This window comes from Dermochelys coriacea, chromosome 6, assembly GCF_009764565.3.
Source record: "Dermochelys coriacea isolate rDerCor1 chromosome 6, rDerCor1.pri.v4, whole genome shotgun sequence".
Lineage (NCBI taxonomy): Eukaryota > Metazoa > Chordata > Testudines > Dermochelyidae > Dermochelys > Dermochelys coriacea.
In genome coordinates this window covers 105,094,010-105,119,998 of record NC_050073.1, presented here as the reverse complement: position 1 = coordinate 105,119,998, position 25,989 = coordinate 105,094,010, and the positions used below count along the sequence as shown (strand labels likewise).

Below are 25,989 nucleotides of genomic sequence, written 5' to 3'. Positions count from 1 at the left end.
GGCCCACTGGGGGGCTGCAAGCCTCAACCAGGGGGTCTGCCAAGCACTGCTAGCCTTAACTTGCTGGGGCCCAGGGCAGAAAGCTGAAGCCCACCCTGGGAAGTTTGGTGCTCCAAGCCCCACCATCCGGGGCTGAAGCCGAAGTCTGAGCAATTTAGATTCACAGGGCCCCCTGTGGCATAGGGCCTCGGGCAATTGCCCTGCTTGCTACCCCTAACGCTGGCCCTGTTTTTTATATGCAGAAAAACAATTGTTAAGGCACAGATGGGCATGGAATTTTTATAGCATGTTGTGGGGGCCTCAGAAGGAAAAAGGTTGAGAACCCCTGCTTTAAATAACATCATGCACCTCAGCCATGTGATAGGCAGGAACTCAATAAACTCTTACATGCTGGAGCACCTTTACACTTTGTCTGAGACATACACCTTAGGCCTTGTCTATACTGAGAAGTTGTCCTGATATAAGCCATTAGTAGTCAGCAACAGGTGGAGCTGCAATGGTGCAAACTCCTATTGTAGACAGGATAAACTGCTATAAGTCACGATTTACACGAGTGCATTTTACAATAGGTTTGCCTGTTCACACGAGAGCTCTGGCTTGCTATTTTTTGGCTGAAATTGGAGCCAATCGTCATTGTAGACAATCTCTAGGGTATCCTGCTTTCCTAGAAGGTTGGCCTGAAATTTTAACCCAAGCCAAGACATTCCAGTCCAGGTGTTAGAGAGGGAGTACAGTTTAGAGGTTGGAGGAGTCAGGAGATATGATTTGTATTCCCAGCACTTCCACTAACTTGGCATCTTGGGCAAGTCATTTAACCTCATTTTTTCCACTAAATGTGAAGTAGCGATAACAACAATCCCACGGGGTGCTGTGAGTCTTAATTCATTAACGTCTTTAAAGTGCTCTGGGATTCTTGGTTGGGAGGAGCTAATGAAGTCCAAAGAGCTATTAATTATGATGTATACAGAACTATTATTATCCATTGCGTTTATAGGAACAGCCCTTCTGGTCATTTTTCTTTCATGAAGACTGGAATAAATAGCGATACGCTACTACTCTGAATAACTCATACTTAACAATATTCCTATCCATATTTCTTCAGGGTTTCAAGTCTTGTTTTCAGATGCTTTGCAAACTGACCAGGATCCCATATTTACAGTTGCCCACACTAAAACATGTATGAATGCAAGGCACTTTCATTTATTTCTTACTGTCTGCTTTAAAAAAAAAAAAAAAAAAAAAGCATTCTGCCAGTAAGTACATCAGACAAATAGATGTGAATTCAGCAACATAAGCAAATCTTCAGGCCTCTGCCAAGACTAATGGACTAACACACAAATAATTCCGGTCTAGAAACCGCACTTGTCACTGTACACAACAACTTGGACTGGAAAAACAAAACAAAATCAAACTGCCTTCATCTTACACCTTTCGAACCCCACCAACCTATAAACAAATGTGTCTTCTCTCTAAGATGATGGTCACATTGCAACATTCTGTATCCTGAGCTATGAGGTAAATGGTTTCACTTACAGCAGTAGATAGAAATGTAGATATAAATATACAGTCTGACAAGAATACAATGGGTATCACTCAGAGCTTTGCCTGTTGATGGTTTTTTCTGAATAAAAGCTGTCAGCAGCTACTACAAAGTACTGCCCTAAGTAGGACTTGGGTTGAGACAAACTGAAGAATACTTGATCTCTGAGTATCAGCGAGGTAGCCGTGTAAGTCTGGATCTGTAAAAGCGGCAAATAGCTAACTGAGGCTGGGGAACATGATGGTAATCATGGAGATAACACTGCATTATTAGGCGTATGTATCCCTGTCAATGCATGAGTGTACCTCCTGGAAGCAATGCAATCCAAGGGGCTAGGGCAGTGACTCTCAACCTTTCCAGACTATTGCAGCCCTTTCACAAGTCTGATTTGTCTTATGTACCCCAAGTTTTACCTCACTTAAAAACTACTTGCTTACAAAATCAGATATAAAAATCCTAAAGTGTCACAAGACACTACAGAAAAATGGCTTACTTTCTCATTTTTACCATATAATTATAAAATAAATCAATTGGAATATAAATATTGTCCTTACATTTCAGTGTATAATATATAGAGCAGTATAAACAAGTCACTGTCTGCATATAAAATTTTAGTTTGTACTGACTTCACTAGTGCTTTTTATATAGCCTGTTGTAAAACTAGGCAAATATTTAGATGAGTTGATGTACCCCCTGGAAGACCTCTGTGCATCTCCAGGGGTACACATATCTAGGGTAGGCTACGGTACTTGGATTGACATTCTGGCCTCATTAAAGAACACAGTGCCATCCACAGCCTCAGAAACAACTCTGACATCATAATCAAAAAGGCTGACAAAGGAGGTGCTGTCGTCATCATGAATAGGTCGGAGTATGAACAAGAGGCTACTAGGCAGCTCTCCAACACCATTTTCTACAAGCCATTACCCTCTGATCCCACTGAGAGTTACCAAAAGAAACTACAGCATTTGCTCAAGAAACTCCCTGAAAAAGCACAAGAACAAATCCGCACAGACACACCCCTAGAACCCCGACCTGGGGTATTCTATCTGCTACCCAAGATCCATAAACCTGGAAATCCTGGACGCCCCATCATCTCAGGCATTGGCACCCTGACAGCAGGATTGTTTGGTTATGTAGACTCCCTCCTCAGGCCCTACGTTACCAGCACTCCCAGCTATCTTCGAGACACCACTGACTTCCTGAGGAAACTACAGTCCATTGGTGATCTTCCTAAAAACACCATCCTAGCCACTATGGATGTAGAAGCCCTCTACACCAACATTCCACACAAAGATGGACTACAAGCCGTCAGGAACAGTATCCCCGATAATGTCACGGCTAACCTGGTGGCTGAACTTTGTGACTTTGTCCTCACCCATAACTATTTCACATTTGGGGACAATGTATACCTTCAAATCAGCGGCACTGCGATGGGTACCCGCATGGCCCCACAGTATGCCAACATTTTTATGGCTGACTTAGAACAACGCTTCCTCAGCTCTCGTCCCCTAATGCCCCTACTTTACTTGCGCTACATTGATGACATCTTCATCATCTGGACCCATGGAAAAGAAGCCCTTGAGGAATTCTACCAGGATTTCAACAATTTCCATCCCACCATCAACCTCAGCCTGGACCAGTCCACACAAGAGATCCACTTCCTGGACACTACGGTGCTAATAAGCGATGGTCACATAAACACCACCCTATATCGGAAACCTACTGACAGCTATTCCTACCTACGTGCCTCTAGCTTTCATCCAGATCATACCACTCGATCCATTGTCTACAGCCAAGCTCTACGATATAACCGCATTTGCTCCAACCCCTCAGACAGAGACAAACACCTACAAGATCTCTATCATGCATTCCTACAACTACAATACCCACCTGCTGAAGTGAAGAAACAGACTGACAGAGCCAGAAGAGTACCCAGAAGTCACCTACTACAGGACAGGCCCAACAAAGAAAATAACAGAACGCCACTAGCCATCACCTTCAGCCCCCAACTAAAACCTCTCCAACGCATCATCAAGGATCTACAACCTATCCTGAAGGACGACCCATCACTCTCACAGATCTTGGGAGACAGGCCAGTGCTTGCTTACAGATAGATCCCCAATCTGAAGCAAATACTCACCAGCAACCACACACCACACAACAGAACCACTAACCCAGGAATCTATCCTTGCAACAAAGCCCGTTGCCAACTCTGTCCACATATCTATTCAGGGGATACCATCATAGGGCCTAATCACATCAGCCACACTATCAGAGGCTCGTTCACCTGTGCATCTACCAATGTGATATATGCCATCATGTGCCAGCAATGCCCCTCTGCCATGTACATTGGCCAAACTGGACAGTCTCTACGTAAAAGAATGAATGGACACAAATCGACGTCAAGAATTATAACATTCAAAAGCCAGTTGGAGAACACTTCAATCTCTCTGGTCACTCGATTACAGACCTAAGAGTGGCTATCCTTCAACAAAAAAGCTTCAAAAAACAGACTCCAATGAGAGACTGCTGAATTGGAATTAATTTGCAAACTGGATACAATTAACTTAAGCTTGAATAGAGACTGGGAATGGATGAGTCATTACACAAAGTAAAACCATTTCCCCATAAAGAAAAGGAGTACTTGTGGCACCTTAGAGACTAACAAATTTATTAGAGCATAAGCTTTCGTGAGCTACAGCTCACTTCATCGGATGCATTAAAGAGTAGAGAGTGAGTGAAATCTTAAGGTGAATGAAATACGCTGAGTCATTGCCACAGAGAGCTTACTTGGCCACACACAGCTATGCAAGCAGAGCAGAGGCTACCTGCCATAATAAAAAATATTCCACTGAAAGCTACAAAGGCTGGTTTTGATTAGCCAGTCCAACTCCATACATAGTGTGACATGTAGATTCTACTCTGCTCCCCAGCTGCCAAGATCATTTCACAATTCTTTATCTTTATGGACACCCTCACACACCATGATAAGGACTTGTACTCCTCACTCAGACTTGCAAGTATTCAACTAATCCACATCCACTGCAATGCACTTTTGAGTAAGCAAGGACAACTGACCAACTGCTACCTCGCTTGAGTGCTTGTGTTTTGAAGCACAGAGGTCACTGTTAGTGTGTGGTTTCAGAGTAGCAGCCGTGTTAGTCTGTATTCGCAAAAAGAAAAGGACAACTTGTGGCACCTTAGAGACTATGGTAGGAAGGTCTCTGTGGGTTAATATGTTGGTCAGAGGTGTGTTGGAAATATTCCTTACTCTAACTTAATTAACTTAAATTTGTTAGTCTCTAAGGTGTCACAAGTTCTCCTTTTCTTTTTTTTAGTGTGTGGTCGCTCCAACATTATATCTGGTAATGTTTGCAAATAATCTTGGCATCCAAGACAAATACTCAGGCTCCTGCCCCAAGTGTCACTCTTATATTGACCCCACTGTCAAGGGAAACATGTCTCTCAAGTCCGTAGACTAAACACAGTCTGACTAGAACTTTGGAATGTGACCATACGTAAAACAGATGTTGTGTTAACCAAGGTTTCTCTGGTCTAGAATAAACAATAATGATTCTGGGCCAGAACTTCTGCCCATGTAATGGTGGTAGCTCCAGCAAAGTCAGTGGACTTGTGCCTATTCCAGCAGCGAAGGCTCTGGCCTCCCATCTTTACTGCTGCCTTTCTGAGTTTGCTCTAACACAGATGTAGGACCTGAAGAGACAAACAGCACCTCTTCCTACAGATATTTTCCAAATCTAGCCACATCTAATCTTTGCTTTATTGACAGGTTTGCAGTCTAGTAATGTTTTCACCGAGCAATCTTAGTAGAGTTTCTAACTATTTTTTACTTTAATGCTTCTGTAGCTGAGCTCATCATGCAGCTGAGGAAATCGCTGGTTAATCTGCTGGATACAGAGAGCTTTGGAGTACTGCTTTCCTGCTCATCATCATCATCTAGCTAGCAAGAGTGCCTAGCTGCAGTATGCCTGTGACCTTCTGCACAGCAATGGACAGATTTTGCCTCTTCGTCAGCTTTTCTTAACAGCTTTTTTCCACCAGGTTGAGCAGGCTTGGGACTTGAGCATGCTTACCTGAAATCCACATGCCCGTTTATGATCTAGGGATCTTCTTCCCTCAAAAGGACATGACATCCCTCCTCCCTTGCGTTGTTGCAGTACACAGGAATTGATTGAATTCTGATTTCATAAATTGTTTTCTTTCATGTGCAATTCCATGGTCGTTTCCAGACAATCACAGATCTTAAATCCTCAGAGTTGCTGGGCACCCACAACACTCACTAGGCCTCACTTTGCAATACTCCTTTCCTCTATTGGATGCAGGATAGGAGCAGGGAAAGCTGACTTGAAGTCACCTTTTGCAACTCCCCAATTTTTGCCCATTACAATTTAGAGCAGCCTCATGGATGCTCTAACCTGGGTTGGCTTCCAGTGGCCCTCTATGAGCAGTTTTGCCAACAGAGATTAGCTAACACTCCCTTCCATGTCCCTCCTCCTGACATACCCCCTATGCTGGGGATAGGGAAATGGGGCTGGTATAGGGCCATTATCCTGGTTCTATGCTGGCTAGAGAGAATCCCCATGTTAGGTTATTCTGCAGATGTCTGCCGTCAAATCCTCTTTATGCCACTGGAGCAGCATACGGGGCCACATCATAAAGGGCAATTGCGACCACTGACTTCAGTGGGTGCTTAGTCTCACTCTGAATCAGGCCCAAGTTTCAGTTCTTTCCCCTTAAGTACAGCAGGATCTAGAATATGTACTGGGCCAGACTGTCAGTTGGTGTAAAACATCATAACACCACTGAAGGACTGAAACGATGGAGCTATATCAATTTACACCAGCCAAGAATCTGGCCCACAGTATTATTTGTTGGTGGAATTCCTGCTCCCCCTCATCTTCTCCCCACCTGCATCTCCACCCACATGCAGTCTCTCCGCGTGTGTGATGCACTCTCCTAGCTCGCTGCACCGCCTTTTACCCTATTTTTTCATGTGAGTTTTTCTTTTGCTCCTTTTTACACTACCCCTCATAAACAGATCATTCAACAAATGTGTAAATTGGGATTATGAGCTCCTGGTGTCCAAGTGTATTTGGAGTTAGGTTCAATGGGTCAGATCCTTAGCTGATAAAAATTAGAATAAAGTGACTTCAGTGGAGCTATTCTGATTTACAACAGCCAAGAACCTGCTTCAGTGAATTTATTACCCAGTGCTAGTGGCAGCAATAAGATGCAAGAAAAATCTTTGATATTTCATCTTTATGTTTTGACACATCTTTTTCCAGTCTGAGAATAGGTTTTTTTCTCCCTCTGGCATTATACACTGTCCTTCTTGCAGACTGCCCCTTGCAATCAGACTGCCCCCCATCCATATGGGGATGCGTCCAATGGCGCTATACTGCATTTTTACATGTCATAATGTTTCAGTACTCATTTGGCTTGGAGGGTTTGTTTCCCTTGCTCTAGTGTATGATTAAGGTTGGGCTGTATGCTTTGTTTTCAAAGCACATATATTGATGCTGCAATAACTTGGCATAACTGGGACATGCATTTATTTATTCCCAAGAAATGCTGTAATTGTTGTTTACACGCAAGGTTAGGGATAGATGCTATTGTCTGAAGCTTTTCATGGTGACAAGGTCACACGACAGAGTACATTTCATTCACCTGAAGCTAATTTTTCTAGGGTTAAGCTGGACCTTTTTGACATTAGCCCTGCCTTGTTTTCTTATCAGAAAATGCTTTTGTCCACCATTTGCTACAACCACCATGTTATCACTGAAGACAAGAAATATCAACAAACATATCTTTAAACTAAAAAAACAGAACAAAGCCCAAACCCTCAAACATATCGCTCACCTTGTATGAAAAATCATCTGCAGGGAGCTGTAAGGTCTGCATGCCAAGTTAAGTGTGCACTTATGAGAGAACACTTTATCTAATCTTATTTACTTGTAAATAACCTGTAACCTGACAGATTCTACACCAGATTCTACAATTTTAGGGGCTTTCTACATTTGTTTCCGTTTTCTGCAATCTAAGATTTTATCTAACCTCATCCTTTTAGACAGACATATGTTTAGAGCCCCAATTTAAAAAAAAAAGTTCAGCACCCACAATTGAGCCACATTTTCAAAAGAACTCAACTATTCAACTCCAAATCAGGCACCTAAATACGATAACTAGTTTTCAAGAGCGCTCAGCATCCAGCAGCTACTGCTAGGAAAAATGGCAGTACCTGGGTGCAGGGCACTTTTGAAAAATCTGGCCACGCCCACTGAGGTGCCTAAACTGAAGTGTTAGGTGGACTTCTGGTCCTTAGATTTTTTCCCCCCTCATGTTGAAGGGAAAAAAACAAAACAAAAAAAACCCTCTTACTTGAATCCCGGATAACATGGTAATGAAGGCCAAATAGGAACCTGGACAGAAAAATGGATACTCTTGAATCTGAACCCTGTGTTAATTGATACTCTGCTGCCCTGCTAACCCACCCTTGTAAAAACAGTTTGTAGCCAAACAGCAGCAAGGGAGCAATTGCTAGAGCTGGTTAGAACATTTCTGCCTAAATTAAAATTAGTGGAAACATGCTGTTTTCTCAAAGCGGACAGGTTTCATGGAGATGGATCAGTTTCAACTAAGAGAGCAGGACTTTCTCACAGCCTAGCACCTGCTGGATAGGGTATGGGACATGGGAGACCCTAGTTCAAACCCTTGCTCTGTCTAATTCAGAGTGATCTGGGATGAAAAACTCGGCTTGGAATCAGGCAAAGCAAGGATTTGAACTTTGATCTCTCTCAGGCCAGTGCCCTACCCATCAAGCTACACCCCCTCCTCCCCAAGTCAAAAAGCTCAGGTTTGGATCTGAAAATGGACATACAATCCCATTTTTATGAAAACATTCAAGAGGATTCATTTTTGTGCCAATGTAGAATTAACAAAACCTTGAAAGTTGCTACAAAAGAGAATCATTGTCCTCTGGTCAGCTCTAGTGATCGCCCTCATTGGGCTGCCATCTTCCTGGCATCCTGGGTACCCTTTAAACATTAACACCATTCAGCACAGCAGTCTGAGAATCACACTCAATTGGAGTCAAGGCACTTTGGAAAGGTTATTCTCCATGTTCCTTCCTCCTCTTCTCCCAAAGAGGAGGACTTTCCCTCCTTTTTTTCTGCAGAGCAAGACATTGCTCTCATTGTTGCTGAGACTGGAAGGAAATGGGGTATTTTTACAGCCCCTTCATCCTGGGAATTCTTCCTCTTTTCTGCCCAGCCTTACCGCCTCTCTAGCTATTGCTATGAGGATGGCCAGTGTGTCTGTTTGTGTTTTAAAACAGTTGTATATATCACCTAGTATGGGTGCTATTTATACCTGGATATTTATCTGATAACTTTGCAATATCCAGTGGGTCAAATTTTGCTCTCGTACGAGTGCTACCCCCACTGACTGAAGAGGAGAGCCAAATTCAGCCCTGCCACTAGCAGACAACTCCCCTTGACTTCAGTAGGAGACATGCCCTGTTACACGAGAGAGCAGTTTGATCCACAGTTTAGATCTAAGCTTGAACTCTCCAAGCCTGATGTGGCTGAAATCCTTCTGCTGCTGCTTAGCTGTGCAGATCTTCACCAGTCTGTAGCTGTAAGTGTCATGTTAAAGAGACAGTAACCCCATAATCATGGACTTTGGTAAGTAAGTCTTCTCAGTGGCCATCACAATGTGTTAAAATCAGGAGGGTCACAGGTTTTTGTTTTAACTGATTTTCCAGTGCTCCTGCCAGCTTCTCACCTCACTTCATGAAATTTAGTATTTTAATCAAGTAACAATCCACTTACTCTACAAAGTACCTCATTTCTGTGTCTCTCAAAGCTCTTTACAAACATTAATGAAGCATCTCAATAACCCTGTAAAACAGGTATCATTATTAGACCCTTCTGATAGCTGGGAGAACTGAGGCATGAGAGGTCAAGGTCACATAGGAAGTGTGTGGTAGCTTTGGGAATAGAACCCAAGAACCCTGACTCCCAGTCCCATCTGCTACAATAACTAGACCATACTGCCTCCCTGTGCTAGGATTTGTTAGAGCACACAGTTTAGTAACACCTCATGTTTAAATAAAAAGAAAAGGAGTACTTGTGGTGCCACAAGTACTCCTTTTCTTTTTGCGAATACAGACTAACACGGCTGCTACTCTGAAACCTGTCATCATGTTTAAATGAGAGGGATGGGGGCAGGTGATATGGATTCTATTCTGCGTTCTGCCACAGGCTTGCGTGTGTGACTTAGGTTAAGTCCCTCCCTGAACCTCTGTGTTCCCACAAAGATAACACCAGTCTCAGAGGCGTATTGTGAGGCTTAATTCATTAATGTTTGTAAAGCATGCTAAGGATTCATATGGAAGGTGCTATAGCAATACACAGAATATTATTATTCTTGTTATTCCTTTTTTGTCCATAACCATGTTTTTCTTCCCTCTCCTAGTCCGTTAATGCAGTGCTCATGGGGCATGGTTTTTCCAGCTGGGAATACGTCTTTTAAATTCAGTCTCTCATGGTACCAAATTGTGAGGTCCTTATTCAGTTTTTGTTCACGCAAATGCCAACACAATCACTCTTCTTATGAGAAGGGAGGAAAGCATGGATCTCCCAAGCTCTGGCTTTGGATTGGGCTCCATATTCCTACTCCCACTGAAGTCAAGAGGAGTCTAACGTTGACTTTGAGAACAAGATGAGGAATATGGAATCCAATCTAACACACTGAAGTCAATAGAAAGATTCTCAGATCAGGCTGTTAGGGAGAAAGTTGTAGGGAAGCTACAAAGTACGATATATAAGTTTTATAGGTGTTGAAAACAGCAGATCCTACAGCAAGTGTACTTGGTCACACTGTACTGGAACAGGTGAGAGTGGGTAACTGGCCTCCCTTGAAGATGAATGGCTGGAGTTGGGGCTAGAGGGAGAGACACTGACTACCTCTTGAAGAGGACACTATGCTAGTGGAAACCAGCACTCCATCCAAATGAAGACACCCCCCTGAGTGAGAAGCAATGGGTAGTGGTTGTGTGTAGGGAAGTATCTTGATCACACTTTTTCAAACCTTTATTGAATTTTGATGCAAGGATGTGCATAGGCAGATCAGGCTAAAGCTGGCTCATCCTTCCCTACTAGACATAGATTTTTTTATTTTTTAATAAAACCATCACTGCATTGTATAGATCAAGTTGCTTCATTCCTTTCAAGTAAGATATTCAAGGATTCAGGATCTTGTTTTTATTTAAAAGCCAGGCATACATTTCCATACATCTCTGATAATACATATTAGTCTTGCAAGACTCAAGCCTGGATCTTGCCTACACACAGAATGTCAAATTTTGTTCATAGCAATTACAATAGGGACACTAGATAAATATTTTCCAAGGACCAGGTGGAGACCATGAGGACACAAAATTCAGGACCACTATAGCTGGAAGACTAGTAGAACCTATAGCAATCCTCCTGCCTGCTGGAATCTCTATCCATTACAGTTATTAATATTATAGAAGCTCTCAGATGTCCTCGTCAGGATTGGGGCCCCACTGCATAAACACAGTATACATGGACATATTTACTAATATTTGGATCTCTAGGATAAGGTTATGTGCATCCCATTCACCAGAATTTTTTACTCCCTAGTAAAAACATCCCTACCCAGCATACTCCCTAGTACCTTTATCACTGGGATAAAGCTTAAGAGAATCATTACAACATAGAAGGAACATATTACTTCCATGAATATCTTAATCTCCAGCAAGTGTATTCAGAGTCATGTGTGCTTCAGGGATGTTCTCTCACGTTACTTCTCCTTAGAAAACCACAACTCCTTTTTGTCAAACATCTAATTTCTCTAATTTCTAAATCAATGAAACATGGGGCCAACTGTGGTATCAGTTCTCGAGAAAACAATGTACGTAGCTGAAAACTTTCATTGATACAATAATCAGCTATTAGAGGAAGGGAATTTAACATTCGCATGAGGAATTAACATTCTCTCAGCAGTTATAGGTTGGTAACATGCCTGAATAACTTTACTGGCTGTCCAAAAGAAGGGTTTTTCATATTTTTAAATGTGATTTCAACATTCACACAATTAAATACAAAACACTGAACGGCCACATTTTGTGGGCCTTATTCAAGCAAAATTCATATAAATCTTTAGCGCATGTGGCACATAAATATCTTGCAACATCATCTACAAAAGTGCCATGCGAATGCCTGTTCTAACTTTCAGGTGACATTGTAATTAAGAAGTGGGCAGCATTATCTCTCATAAATGTAAACAAACTTGTTTCTCTTAGCGATTTGCTCCTGGAAAGCCCACAGAATTTGGCCTTAAATTAGTCATAACATTAAAATTGAGATTTTAATCTCACAAGATGCAAGAGTGTCAGTGGAATGGTTCTCACAGCAACCATAAGTTGGCCTGTTTGTGCCCATGCACTATTTTCTCTTACTGCCTTAGGAGATGCATAATGTGGCAGAGTTACATTTGCTATGGGAATTATAACTGGATTTTCTGACTCTGGTGAGCAATTAAAATCTTCAACCTGGATATTACATTTATGTCAGTCAGTTTTTTATTTTAAACTTCCCTATTTGTAAAGAAGGAATAAAAAGAAGGGTACTGGTTGGTCTGTTGGAAGGTTTAAGCCACTAAAGACTCTGAACGAAAGCACCATCTCAACTATAACTGGATTTGGTCCACTGACATTGAAATGTCAGTTTTAAACTCCGGCTTGCAAACATTCTTAATTGCAATTGGTTAAGTAATCTCACAAATGTTTTGTTCATGATGCTGCAACTGCAGTAAATTCAGTGCTGCAGGTTACTTCAGTGGTTTGAGACACTGTCTGCCAAATGCTGCTCAAAAATAGCATCTGAATCTGCAAAACCCTTGACACCCTGTTTTAAACATTCTCCCCTGCCTCTTCTGTTTTAACACCATTTAACCTAAGCAGCTTTACTTCCTTAACTCTCTAAACTTCCTTCTCTTCTTGTCAGAAAAGAATAACTACCCCACTTTATAAATTTTTTTCACTAGTCACTTCATCTTACCTGTGAAGTCACAATCCCTTGGATTCAGAACAATAAGTAGCTTTGGCTTTCCCTAACAATTATAATACCAGTGCCACTCACAAAAACTACATTCTTGCAAAGGCTGAAATGTTCCTTGAACTTCTCCTTTCCTCTCCCTTGATCATTAATATTGTCATTTTCTCTAGCAAGAAAAAGGTTAGGATCTAACTTTTCAAAAGTAACTACAGGATTTTAGTACTCCTGAATTTGGGGCCTAATTTAAGACACCTTAAAAGGGGGCCTGATTTTCAAAAGATGATTGTTCAGTACTTCTGAAAATTAGGGCCCCTTTAAGATGTCCCACCGAAAAATTGATGCATCCACAGTAACTAGTCATTTTTGGAAAGTTAGGCCCTCATCCACCCAGAGCACTTGAATTTATCTGGTCTGGAGATCTTTCTGCTATTCCTTTCTGAAGATGCATCCATCTGCCTCCACTTCAAATTTCAATATCATTTCCATTTTCATAGAGTAGGATGGAAGACAAGCAACTTTCTTTTATTTATTCTTTATTAAACTTATCCCACTGGAGCTCCCAACCAGAGGTACCTGAAATGCTGGAAATAGGATGGGAAAAACTGCAGCCAACAAGTAAATCTAGGATTATTTACCACCGGAATTTGCTTTAGTCAAACAGTACTCAGAATGGTGTATTTTTTTCTATTTTGAGGTATTTATATTTTTTATTTGGCAGTGGTTAAAGCAGAAGGCTAGGAATCAGGACTCCTGGGTTCTATTCCAACTGTGCAACAAAACTCATGGGTGTAGCCTTCTGCAACTCACTTAATCACTCTGTGCCTCAGTTTACCCATCTACAGAAGTGGCATCATAATATCTTCTTCAGAGAGTTATTATAAGGCTTTATTAATGTTCTTGAGCACTTTGAGATCCTCAAATGAGAGGTGCTATATGCTCACAAAATATAAATAGTCTACTTCTGTTTTGAAATGCATTATATCAGTTTTTGAAAAACAAATGTACTTGCCGTATTCACAAACGGTAGAGCCTAAATTTCCCTTTTTTGTATTGTTCCTAGTTTTACTCAGTGCATAGGGGACTAGAAAAGTTCCCAGATGGTGAAGGTGCATTAGAAACAGACAGACACTAGTTCATTGGGGAGTATTCCAAGTAATACCTCAGGCTAATATACCTAACGCAACAAGAGGAAAATCTACACTTGGTTTAACAAAGCTTTCTGTTGCTACAAAGACTGATCTGGATTGGACATAACAAAAGTACAATACATTCTTGGCCAAAAGCACAGCAATCTTCTCTTAACGTTATCCACAACAACCTATCACAGTGAGGTGAGGAGATCAGTGAGAGGTTGAGAAAATCCAGCTCGTGAGCAAATTGGCTTCATTTTACATATAAAAAAATGCATGTTAAGCTATTGAGCCTATGCTGACGATAAAAATAATTAGTAAAGACAAGGGACCAGATCCTCAGCTGATGTCAGGAGGTAAAGATCCAATGACTTCACAAACTGAGGACCTGGCCGTGTAAGTTTCTGTAACCCTCAGTTTGCTTAGGGGGTAATGCCCTGTCCCAATGTCAGGAAAAAAAACTGACCTTGGCTAGAACATGGAATTATGAAATTCCCAATGGACTTTAGCTCCTTTGTTTCCTCTGAGGTTCAACTCTTGGCTCATCCACCCACTCATCCACACTGGTTATATTTACCGAGTGCCTTTCATCCCAAAGTGCTTTACAAATAAGTGTTTTATAAATAGCACACCGGGGTTGCTTTCTTCATCCAGTCCTGAAGTGAGATGCTTCTGCAGAGAAGTCCAGCAGCTGTTTAAGAGTACCCAGCACTACCCAACCATTTGCCAGGAAGCGAAGGTCACTATAGCAAATTGAAGCTCCAGGGGGAACTTGGGTAGACAGAACGCAATCACTCTACACTATCTGGAATTTGTCCAAGACACCATGGCTGTGCACCTCTTTCTCAGAGATTTTTTTGGGTTCCTTAGGGCCAATATCTAGTCAGAAAGTAAGTGTAAACTTGCATGTGCTCAATTGTATATGCACGCACAAATGGAAGCTTTGCTCGCACTTGGCTAGACAGACACCGAGATTTAAACTGGATGCATGTTTTTGTACGTGAGCAAATGCAAGTGAGCACCTACTTTGTTAACAGAAGTCAGGCCCTGAGTGAGCACAAGTGGCCATGATGTCAGTTCTATATTTTATCCACAAAGATGGCACCTCCAACAGCATAGTGCCTTTAACACCATGTTGAGTCTTTAATTCAGGGAAAAGCACCACCTACTACTGAATCATCAACTCCATATCTTATAGGCATAGGTCCTCCATCCAAATACTGAACTAGGCCAATCCTTTTTTAGTTTGTGAGATACAGAGTGGTCCCATCACAAATAAATACAGCTATAGAAGTAAGAGCGAATAATAATCCCATAAAGAAGATCATCATCCAGATTCACCCTCAACAGAATACCACTGAAATGCCTAATAAAATAAATGGAGTACTTGTGGCACATTAGAGACTAACAAATTTATTTGAGCATAAGCTTTCGTGAGCTACAGCTCACTTCCTCGGATACATCCGATGAAGTGAGCTATAGCTCACGAAAGCTTATGCTCTAATAAATTTGTTAGTCTCTAAGGTGCCACAAGTACTCCTTTTCTTTTTGCAAATACAGACTAACACGGCTGCTACTCTGAAATAAAATAAATGTCATTCTAAATGTTACTACATAGATGCCACAATCCTGCCAGCTTGGAGGATTTTAGAATGCACTAGTAGTTCATGAATGTAAAGTTCAACATAATATTAAAAGCAAGCCTAAGAAGGAAAGGCTAGTACATTCACAAGCCTTATGAGGGGGTATAGACCAGAAAATAAACCTCTCTGCTGCAAAACTATGGAAACATCTTCCTTGTCTTGACATGAGTGGGGCCTCCACTGGAAATTAGCTACAGCTTTTTAAGTACACTTTTCAAATTAATTTGTTTCCTAGTGACAAATCTGATCAGAATATTGCTGTATTAATAATATGTTTTAAACACTTGGGTGCAATATAAAGAAATATTAAATCAAATAATGACATAGTAGACTGTGTGCCTGTTTGCAATTTAACTTACTGCCAACAATTGGCTAAATCAAGATTTGTGAGCATCTCTTGACAATCCTATGACAACTGCAGTAACATAGCATCACAAAGTGTTACAGTAAAATCTTTTCACTAAGGCAGTATCCTGCAGCATTTCATAAGCAGTAGAAGTTCTAGTCCCTGTTAGCCTGTATTTCTTCATCATTTATGGTTAGATTCTAGACATATGGTGTTTTTTTAATTATTATTTTTTCCAATTGCTCATTTCTACTACTTGTCAGCATCAAGATGTGTACTCACACACACGTACGTCATCTGGCAAAGCACAGATTAACAAAATGGAATCAATATTTTGTCTGATGTTAAAAAAAGTTTAATAGAAAAAAATAATCAGGCACTGAATGTGTATTGTGAATGCAAAGCCAATCTCCTTCACATCTAGTTACATACTTAAACCATTTTTTTCTACATCTAAATAAATCAAAGGATTTTTTCATTATATTATATTATAGCAATGGCATATAGAACAGAAAATATAGCAAGAGATTACCCCGATGTTGTCATAATACTATCAACATTTTTATCTGGCCAATATTATAGTATGACCTATAAGAAACAGTGAATAAACCTAAAACAAAGTGAAAGACCCACTGAAGATCAGAAATTTTCATAGAGTACAGTTTCAATGCAGGTGAAAACATCAATCGTGTTAGAATGTCTATTCATTTTGTTTCAGCTATCTTCAAAAACTTGTTATGGTTTAAATAGACCTTGAATCTGCATAGGGAGAGAGTTATTTTGGGGGGGAGGACCCAGTATTGAACAGCACTAATATTAAATAAAAATATGCTAATTTTGTACTTTAACAAGCACAGCTGTTCAAATGTTTGCAAACAAAAACCCAACCCAACCCCAATCTAACCATATGAATCACATTTAGAAATATCGTATGAAATTCTACAGCTACAGGATTATGAAAAACAGGCATGTAGATTGTGCTGCAGCACAAAAATCTAATCCTAGCTATGATCTAAGCATCAATATTTTCCCCTTAATTATCATAATCTGTATTTTTTAGAGAAGCAGCATCTGTCAGGTCTCAGAAACCAAAAATAGCAAAGACCCTTTTCAGCAGAACACTTTCGGTTTTATAACTCTATACTGTACTTGCACACATTTTATAGTCATGTAGCCAGAAGAGGCAAGATGTAATCAATTATCCAGTTTTACTCTCCGTCATGCAGTTAGCTATCATTTACCTGCAACTCGTTCTTCTACACACTTCTCCCAATACTCAGGGTAGAGATTTTAAAATACAAGAAAGATTTACATTTTGGAGAACTAACTATGAAGCCGTCTGACATTACTCAGCAAAAACCTTGTGAGAACAAAAACCAAGCACACTGATGTATAAAATAGAGAGCCTACCTGAATTCTTCAAATGCATACATGGCCTAGTAACTAGACAAATTCTCTGAAATTTAAAATAATCTTCTTAACATGCAGGAGAACCATTTAGTTTGTCAAACTGCAGCAAAATGCATAATTAAGAAGCAGTATATTTGAAATATTCTGAAGAGAAAGGGTATGCAGATACTGGCCTGCAGCCTACAGCTCAGCCAGCTGCTGACAAGCAGCAGCTAACAGGGAAAGGCATAGAGTACCATGTGATCATTCCAGCAAGTCTGATTAATGCAGTATACTCCAAGAATAAAAGGCAGATATCTTTATTATTCAAGCCAAATAAGTCAAATACTTTACATGACAAACTCAATGGTTAAATTATGGGTTCATATTTTACATCAAAAATAAATTCAAATAGAGGAGGAGGAAGAGGAAACAGACCAGAAATATGGTATTACTGTTACAATCTGATAGATTTAGGCCTATCTAAACAGATTTTCTTACCTTGCACTGATACTTTAATATCATGTAGTGTTTTTATTCACATGAACTGTCAATGTTGCAACAAATTACAACTACGATCCACCCCTTCCATGGAAGCCAAAACACATTAAAATAGTTTAGCTGCAAGAAATCACCACCTACTGTAGACTAATCCTGACCAATTTAACTCCTTTACTCCCCATTTCTTTGCTATCACTTTCAATCTGCCCCAATACATGTGGCTCTTAGGAATTCAGGGGGTTAATGCTAATAAATCACATCAGTGCAACTGAATGAAGAGGGATCAAAGCCAAATAGTCACATTTCCAAATAAAAAGAAAGAAAATAACAAGGAGATAACTTAAGAATTTCACAAATTGTGGCATGTAACTGAAGATGCTTCAGCTGCCTAGCAACAGAGCAATGCATCTCCAAAGCAACAAGAAGAGTTCTAAGGCAAAGGAGACAGGGGTTCAACCAAATGGGAAGCTTCTTTAAAATGTGAATAAAACAGGTTTCCTTACATGCCTTATGATTAAAACGTGGCTCAAATAGCACAAGGGTAGGAAGTTGCCAAAGTATAAGTGGTATATGACAAGAATCACAACACAACAGAAGATACCTCAAGCTCCGGTTACAAAGGCCAAAAGTTACATGTATTGTATGTAGATAAGGAAAAAAACATAAGGATGCTGGAGTAAGACAGACACCAGAGCAACATTCTTAGAATACTTCAAAAGGCAAAGCATATGTTCTTCCAAAACAATCTGGAGAGGCTTTAGAGACCTTGTGTTTTATAAACATGGCAGAAAAAAACGAGAGAGAGAGAAATCCATAGAAGTCTGTGTTCCCTGAACATCAAGCCTCAATGGGCATTTTGGGTATGCAAGAAATGCAGGATCAGGCCCTAAAATAGCTATTTGTTTAGGTAAAGCATACACCTTGTTCTCAAGGACGTTTCATTGAGGATTCCAACTGGGAAGTGTGCTTGAGAGCAGAGAGGCTGGAGTGAGAGGAAAAGACAAGAGAAAGAAATGACACTGGAGACTTATAGAAAATCTTCATTAAATTCATTTGGGGCAAGAGCATTTTTTGCACAGAAAGGACACTAGATTTTGTTTGCATTGTCTCATTTGTTTAAAAGAGAGTATTAAAAGTTAGTATAATATACATTTATTCCTATTTTAACAGAAAAACATACCTGGCCAAATTTTGCCCTTGGGTACACCATCTGATGTCTGATGTAAATGAAGGGTGAATTTGGCCATCAAAGTATTTCTTATCCTCAAAAATAAACATTAAGATGGAGAGGTGAAATGAAAAGTAGGTGTTTCTGAGTATCCTACTTAGAAAAAAAGAAGAGCTCCACGTTATCAGAGGAAAGAGGAACAAAGACATCAGAAAACCATCTTGCTTCTTCATGGTAGGGTCCAGTGAAAGTATATGAGATTCCTAGACACTGAGGGTGTAATGACCCCAGTGAAGATAATGGAAGTTTTGCCACTGACTTCACCAAGACCAGGATTTGATCTTGAAAGTCAGGATTAAGACTGGAGATCCCACAATGATTCATAGATTCATAGATACCAAGGTCAGAAGGGACCATTCTGATCATCTAGTCCAACCTCCTGCACAGCGCAGGCCACAGAATCTCACCCACCCACTCCTATGAAAAACCTCACCTATGTCTGAGCTATTGAAGTCCTTAAATCATGGTTTAAAGACTTCAAGAAGCAGAGAAGCCTCCCTCAAGTCACCCATGCCCCATGCTACAGAGGAAGGTGAAAAACCTCCAGGGCCTCTCCAATCTGCCCTGGAGGAAAATTCTTTCCCGACCCCAAATATGGCGATCAGCTAAACCCTGAGCATATGGGCAAGATTCACCAGCCAGATACCCAGGAAAGAATTTTCTATAGTAACTCAGATCCCATCCATCTAATATCCCATCTCAGGGGATTAGTCTTATTTACCCTGAATATTTAAAGATCAATTACTTACCAAAATCCCATTATCCCATCATACCATCTCCTCCATAAACTTATCGAGTAGAATCTTAAAGCCAGATAGATCTTTTGCCCCCACTGCTTCCCTTGGAAGGCTATTCCAAAACTTCACTCCTCTGATGGTTAGAAACCTTCGTCTGATTTCAAGTCTAAACTTCCTGGTGGCCAGTTTATACCCATTTGTTCTTGTGTCCACATTGGTGCTGAGCTTAAATAATTCCTCTCCCTCTCCTGTATTTATCCCTCTGATATATTTATAGAGAGCAATCATATCTCCCCTCAACCTTCTTTTAGTTAGGCTAAACAAGCCAAGCTCTTTAAGTCTCCTTTCATAAGACAAGTTTTCCATTCCTCGGATCATCCTAGTAGCCCTTCTCTGTACCTGCTCCAGTTTGAATTCATCCTTTTTAAACATGGGAGACCAGAGCTGCACACAGTATTCTAGGTGAGGTCTCACCAGTGCCTTGTATAATGGTACTAAAACCTCCTTATCCCTACTGGAAATGCCTCTCCTGATGCATCCCAAAACCGCATTAGCTTTTTTTCACAGCCATATCCCATTGGCAGCTCATAGTCATCCTATGATCAACCAATACTCCAAGGTCCTTCTCCTCCTCCGTTACTTCTAATTGATGGGTCCCCAATTTATAACTAAAATTCTTGTTATTAATCCCTAAATGCATAACCTTACACTTCTCACTATTAAATTTCATCCTATTACTATTACTCCAGTTTACAAGGTCATCCAGATCCTCCTGTATAATATCCCGATCCTTCTCTGAATTGGCAATACCTCCCAACTTTGTATCATCTGCAGACTTTATTAGCACACTCCCACTTTTTGTGCCAAGGTCAGTAATAAAAGATTAAATAAGATTGGTCCCAAAACCGATCCCTGAGGAACTCCACTGGTAACCTCCCTCCAACCTGACAGTTCGCCTTTCAGTAGGACCCGTTGCAGTCTCCCCTTTAACCAATTCCTTATCCACCTTTTGATGTTCATATTGATCCCCATCTTCTCCAATTTAACTAATAATTCCCTATGTGGCACAGTATTAAATGCCTTACTGAAATCTAGGTAAATTAGATCCACTGCATTTCCTTTATCTAAAAAATCTGTTACTTTTTCAAAAAAGGAGATTAGGTTGGTTTGGCACGATCTACCTTTTGTAAAACCATGTTGTATTTTGTCCCATTTACCATTAACTTCAATGTCCTTAACTAATTTCTCCTTCAAAATTTTTTATATAGACAATGAAAACAACACAGTTACAGTAGATAAGATTAAAACAAAGTTTGGAAAGGCTACAAACTTCATGCTTCAGGGGTTAAGCCAATTACTAACTGATAGGGATAGAAAAAAACTTCCTCTACAGGCAGGTTGTTACATGATTACCCACTTGGGGTTCTTTTTGCTTCTTCCTCTGAAGCACATGGTACTAGTCACCGACAGAGACAAAATACTGGACTAGATGGACCTGTTGGTCTGATCAAATAAGGCAATTAAAAATGAGATGATATACAAAAACCAGCATACTCTCCTTTTCTGTGATTATAATCCTGATTGTTATGTGGGCAAAACAGAAAGGAATTTAGAGCAAATAAATAAAGCAAACATTAAACATTAAGCTGCAGATACAGCTCTCTTTACATCAAACTAAAAATGCTGGCAACTATATATATATGCTGCCACATGAACTGCTAAATGAGTAGAAATGAGAGGGCAATAAGGTAATTGAAATGCTGGGTTTATTGCAACACTGTCAAGACTTCGCTCAGGTAAATCTTCAATCAAAACTATTGGATTAAAAAGCTCATGATGCACACTGTTACTACAGTACATGGTTACTGTATGCGTATTTGGTTCTGTTTGTCCCATGGCAGTGGGTTCATTTCATCCCTTCAGATTAGGGATGCACACAGATAGAGCCCTGTGAGATTTTTGTTTCAGAGTAGCAGCCATGTTAGTCTGTATGAGGAAAGAAAATGTGAAGCACTCTCTTCTACCCTCTTTTTGGCCCAACCCTGATCTGAAGACTGTGGCTAAGCTCCCACAGTGTTGGCCTCTGTGTGCAACATTGGGATTTCTAATGCCAGCTTTAAAATATTATATTAATAAAATACTGTTTAAAAACAAATCCATTCACCTTGCACTTGAATTCACTAAATCACTGACATGCTTTCTCATTGTTGGAAAACCTTAAGAGCTAAAGAAACAGTCTACTGTTCAAACCCTGACACCCTCATCAATGGCCACTCTGTGAAGGCTGGAGAAAGTCTCAAAAAAGGTAAACACGCTCCAGAAACCTTTTACATTTAGTAAAGGTCAATTGTTGAAAGTTCTTATTGAGATAACTTTTAAAACTTAAATTTTTATCCAGTGTTTTCTCAGTGGCTTGTAGTGTCACTTACCGCTCAAGCATGATTCTCAGCCTACAAGGGAATTAATGGTGTAATTTCTTGATATTAAATTAATTATTAAGACTCCCACTAGATTGGACAATCTAGAGCATAATGTCGCAGTGTCCACATGAATGAAGATGAGCATAAGATTTCCTGACAGAACTTGTATGACTTAAGTGTCTAAAGAAGACATAAGGGGGCAAAGAAATGCCAGAGCCTTATTGATCTACTGCCATCATTGTCATACAGCATTTTAAACCTGAATGGAATAATCCTGCCGGAGGCCTTCTAGTTAAATTGGAAGACCCTGCAAAATCATGTAGCACGTCAAAGATGGAATAAAGAAGCAAGCGCTGCAACTTCTGACATACCGAGTACGGGCATTTAACACTGGCTTTAACGTGTCAAAAAGGAGACAATTAGAGTCCTGTACATCAGAATCAGCAAAAGACAAAGAATCACTCAATGGCAAGGTCATTCATTCTCTGCTTGGATACCAAGCTCAATCACTTGGGGAAAAAGACCCACGTTGCACCAAAAATTGCTATTACGTTATGGAACAGAAACATATAAACTAGAACATAAGTGTATGTCAGCAACTGGACAGTAAAATAACAGAAAATCCAGACTTTCAGTTTCTCCCTTCCAATCTGACCCATGTTAAAGCCATGCCAGTTACTTTAATTTATTATCATTTGACAGCAGTTCAGTGGCTTATATAAAATGAGTTGGTGGTTTCAGTCTAGTTCCTACTAGACAGGTGTCCATGTGACAAAAATGGTCATCCCTGTTGGAAATCTTAGCAAAGGAGAAAATGATTGAAGGGGCTTTGAAATATGACAATCCAGAACAGGGTTGAGGCATGTTGCCAGAGGCTGTGGGTGAAATTCCCCCCAGTGCTTAAATGGGACTCAAGTTGTATGTAGGCCTTATGTTAACCCTCTACACCAGGGGTAGGCAAACTTTTTGGCCCAAGGGCCACAACGGGATTGCAAAACTATATGGGGGGCCAGGTAGGGAAGGCTGTGCCTCCTCAAACAGCCTGGCCCCTGCCCCCATCTGTCCCCTCCCACTTCCCGCCCCTTGACTGCCCCCCTCAGAACTCCCGACCCATCCAATCCCCCCCTGCTCCTTTTCCCCTGACTGCCCCTAACGGCCCCCCGGGGACCCCACCCCCTATCCAATCACCCCTTGTCCCCTGACTGCCCCGACCGCATCCACATCCCCGCCCCCTAACAGGCCCCCCAGGACTCCCATGCCTATCCAGCCCCCCCAATCCCCGTTCCTTGACCCTCCACCCCAGAACCTCCGCCTCACCCAACCGCCCCCTGCTCCCAGTCCCCTGACTGGGAGCCAGGACCCCCACTCCCTGCCCCCTTACCATGCCAGAGCCAGCCACGCCACCGTGCTGCCCGGCAGGAGTGGCAGGTCAGAGCACTGGTGGTGCGGCATGCTGAGGCTGTGTGGGAGGGGGGAACAGCAGGGGAGGGGCCGTGGGGCTAGCCACCCCAGCTGGGAGCTCAGGAGCCAGGCAGGACGGTCCCATGGGTCAGATGTGGCATGCGGGCCATAGCTTGCCCACCTCTGCTCTACACAGAGCTCAGTTTCATTTAGTGTAAGAGTATGAACTCTCTCTGCCTGTCCAGCACTCACTCTGTTGACTCAATTTTCCAGTGATGCTTTATCCATCCAGATGCTCAATGGTACCATCTGATCACACAAGATTGAAATATTTGAATAAAGTGCTTGTTTACCTCGGCAAGGGGAAAGAAGTTCACTATGTTTGCATTTGTCATTGGACTGTGTTATAATTTTGGTGATGTGGATTTGACCTCTTTGAAAATGGAACTCAATGGAATGATCCAGCATTAATTTAAGTTGGAGAGGAGGCAAAAACAGAGTGGAAATGGAGAAGGAAAATAAAGACAAGGCAGCACATTGAGCAGTATGGATACATTTGATCAGCGCTATCTTTTCTGCACAGTGGTAGGTATGGAGATCATAGACAGCAGCCAAGGATATTGCTTAAATATCTCCTTCAGTAGAGTTTTCTTTGAGTTCAATGGTCTTTATTGGGTTTAGCAAAATAAGATTTGAAAGTGTTTAGTGGAGTGGGGGTGGGAAAGGTTACCTTAGATTATTCTAATATTGGGAGAATCCCTAAAACAATTCCAATAGCCCAAGAGACTTTAGTGAACAATGGCATTTACGGCATCTTTGGTGACAGTATAGACACAACAGCATGGTACTAGTAGCAACATCACTGGCAATCATTGAACCTCCAGATATTGAAGTAGGAAAAAAAAAATGAATCACATGTTCCATTTTCAGCTATAGTACTTATAACATGTTTTGTCATGAGATAGTGACATGCTGTGATGAGACAAGAAAACTATTCTTGTTCATTTCAATAACTCTCTTGACTGAGAAATTCCTCACTTCCTTCATTCTGTGGTCTTTATTTTGACCAGCATGGAGGTTATTCTGGCAAAAGAAGCTTGAATCTGTGTGTGGAGAGAAAAATACTCTGATGGCAAAAGATTGCAAACACACAGGACCCAATTCCATCACCTGCACAACCCCAGGAGGGGCTGCATGAGTATGTCTGGCAACAGATTTCCCCCCACATACTCTTTAATACTGTTAATATCCAATGTAAATACAATTGGTTTGTGAAAAAGCTAGCGTAGTAATGCATTAATGACCATGTTTCCCCTTCCTCCAGCTCGCCTGTCCCATACAGGCACTTCTGATGATGCTTTAAAAGTATGCCAGATCAGGGACATTTGCACAACAAAAACCTGCCCTCACCCCTCTCTGATTTTGTCTGAACATCAGCTGCTTTACTCCCTGCAACCGATCTAGTGCCTAGGGATGACCACAGGAGTGGACGTCCTGAGATCAGTCCCAAGCTTGTGCTCCTCTGAGGTCAGTCTTGCTGCTTGGACAGCACACCCATTTTCTTTAATAGATGCTCTGTACAGGATCCAAGGTGCTGATGAGCACATACCAGTAACTCATCACAGCTTTGAAACGGAAATGTTTCCAACACAACCATTTGCTTTGCTTTAATACTTCAAGGAGGGTGGGGAGACCAGGTAGAGTGGACACAATTCCTAAGGTCTTTCTAACCACTGGGGTTAAGTGGTATCAGATTCTGCAATAACACAGAACTCAATTCAATTGAGAATAGAATTAATCAATCAACTAAAAACAAAGGTGATTACAAAATTACATTCTTTATCATTTTCATTGGGGTCATGCTCAAAGAACCTAGTCGGGTTTTGGAGCCCCATTGTGTTGTGTGCTCTATAAATATATAGCTGACATGGTTCCTGCCCCAAAGAGCCGACAGTTTAAATAGACAAGACATGGCAAAACAGTAATAGAGAAAGAACACTTGCTCTGAATGTCAAAAGTAATGAGAGATTTCAGAATAGCAGCCGTGTTTGTCTGTAGCCACAAAAAGAAAAGGAGTACTTGTGGCACCTTAGAGACTAACTAATTTATTTGAGCATAAGCTTTCGTGAGCTACAGCTCACTTCATTGAAAACCAATGCATTCACATTATTGCCTTACCAAAAATTAACAAGATTCACTGTTTTCAGACACGTTGTTTGAAACACTACTATATATGATCAAAACCTTCAAAATGTATGCCTGACCTGGATTTTTGCCTATGTACAGAAAATTATTTAATGTACTATAAAATCCATACCAAGGAAAGGTACAGGACAGCATGAATTTGAAATCAAAGGCAGCAAGGTATTATTTGTTCTAGATAAAAAATGGTAAACCACAGCTTTTTTAATACAACAAAGTTTAATTTGACTCATACAGCATAAAAGTTGTCCTAGCAATTAAGAATTATACCACATCAACATTCACAAGAAAACACCCATAACATCTTATAGTAGTTACACCTCTTCTGATTAGTATCCTAATAACCT

General features: G+C 40.8%; 1 protein-coding gene across 4 annotated transcripts in view; it reads right to left on the bottom strand.

The window, feature by feature from the left end:
- The window catches only part of EVL (Enah/Vasp-like), a 223,797-nt gene that overhangs the window by 176,796 nt on the left and 21,012 nt on the right, over window positions 1–25,989 (bottom strand). The window contains exon 1 of one of the 4 annotated variants that reach the window (XM_038406722.2): window positions 17,175–17,418. The exons of 2 other annotated variants lie outside the window; for them this stretch is intronic. In XM_038406722.2, the coding sequence (XP_038262650.1) occupies window positions 17,175–17,197 (23 nt within the window). In that variant the 5' untranslated portion in view covers window positions 17,198–17,418. Of the gene's footprint in view, window positions 1–17,174; window positions 17,419–25,989 lie in introns of those variants that run through there. One more of the 4 variants, XM_043515961.1, reaches the window with a different exon arrangement.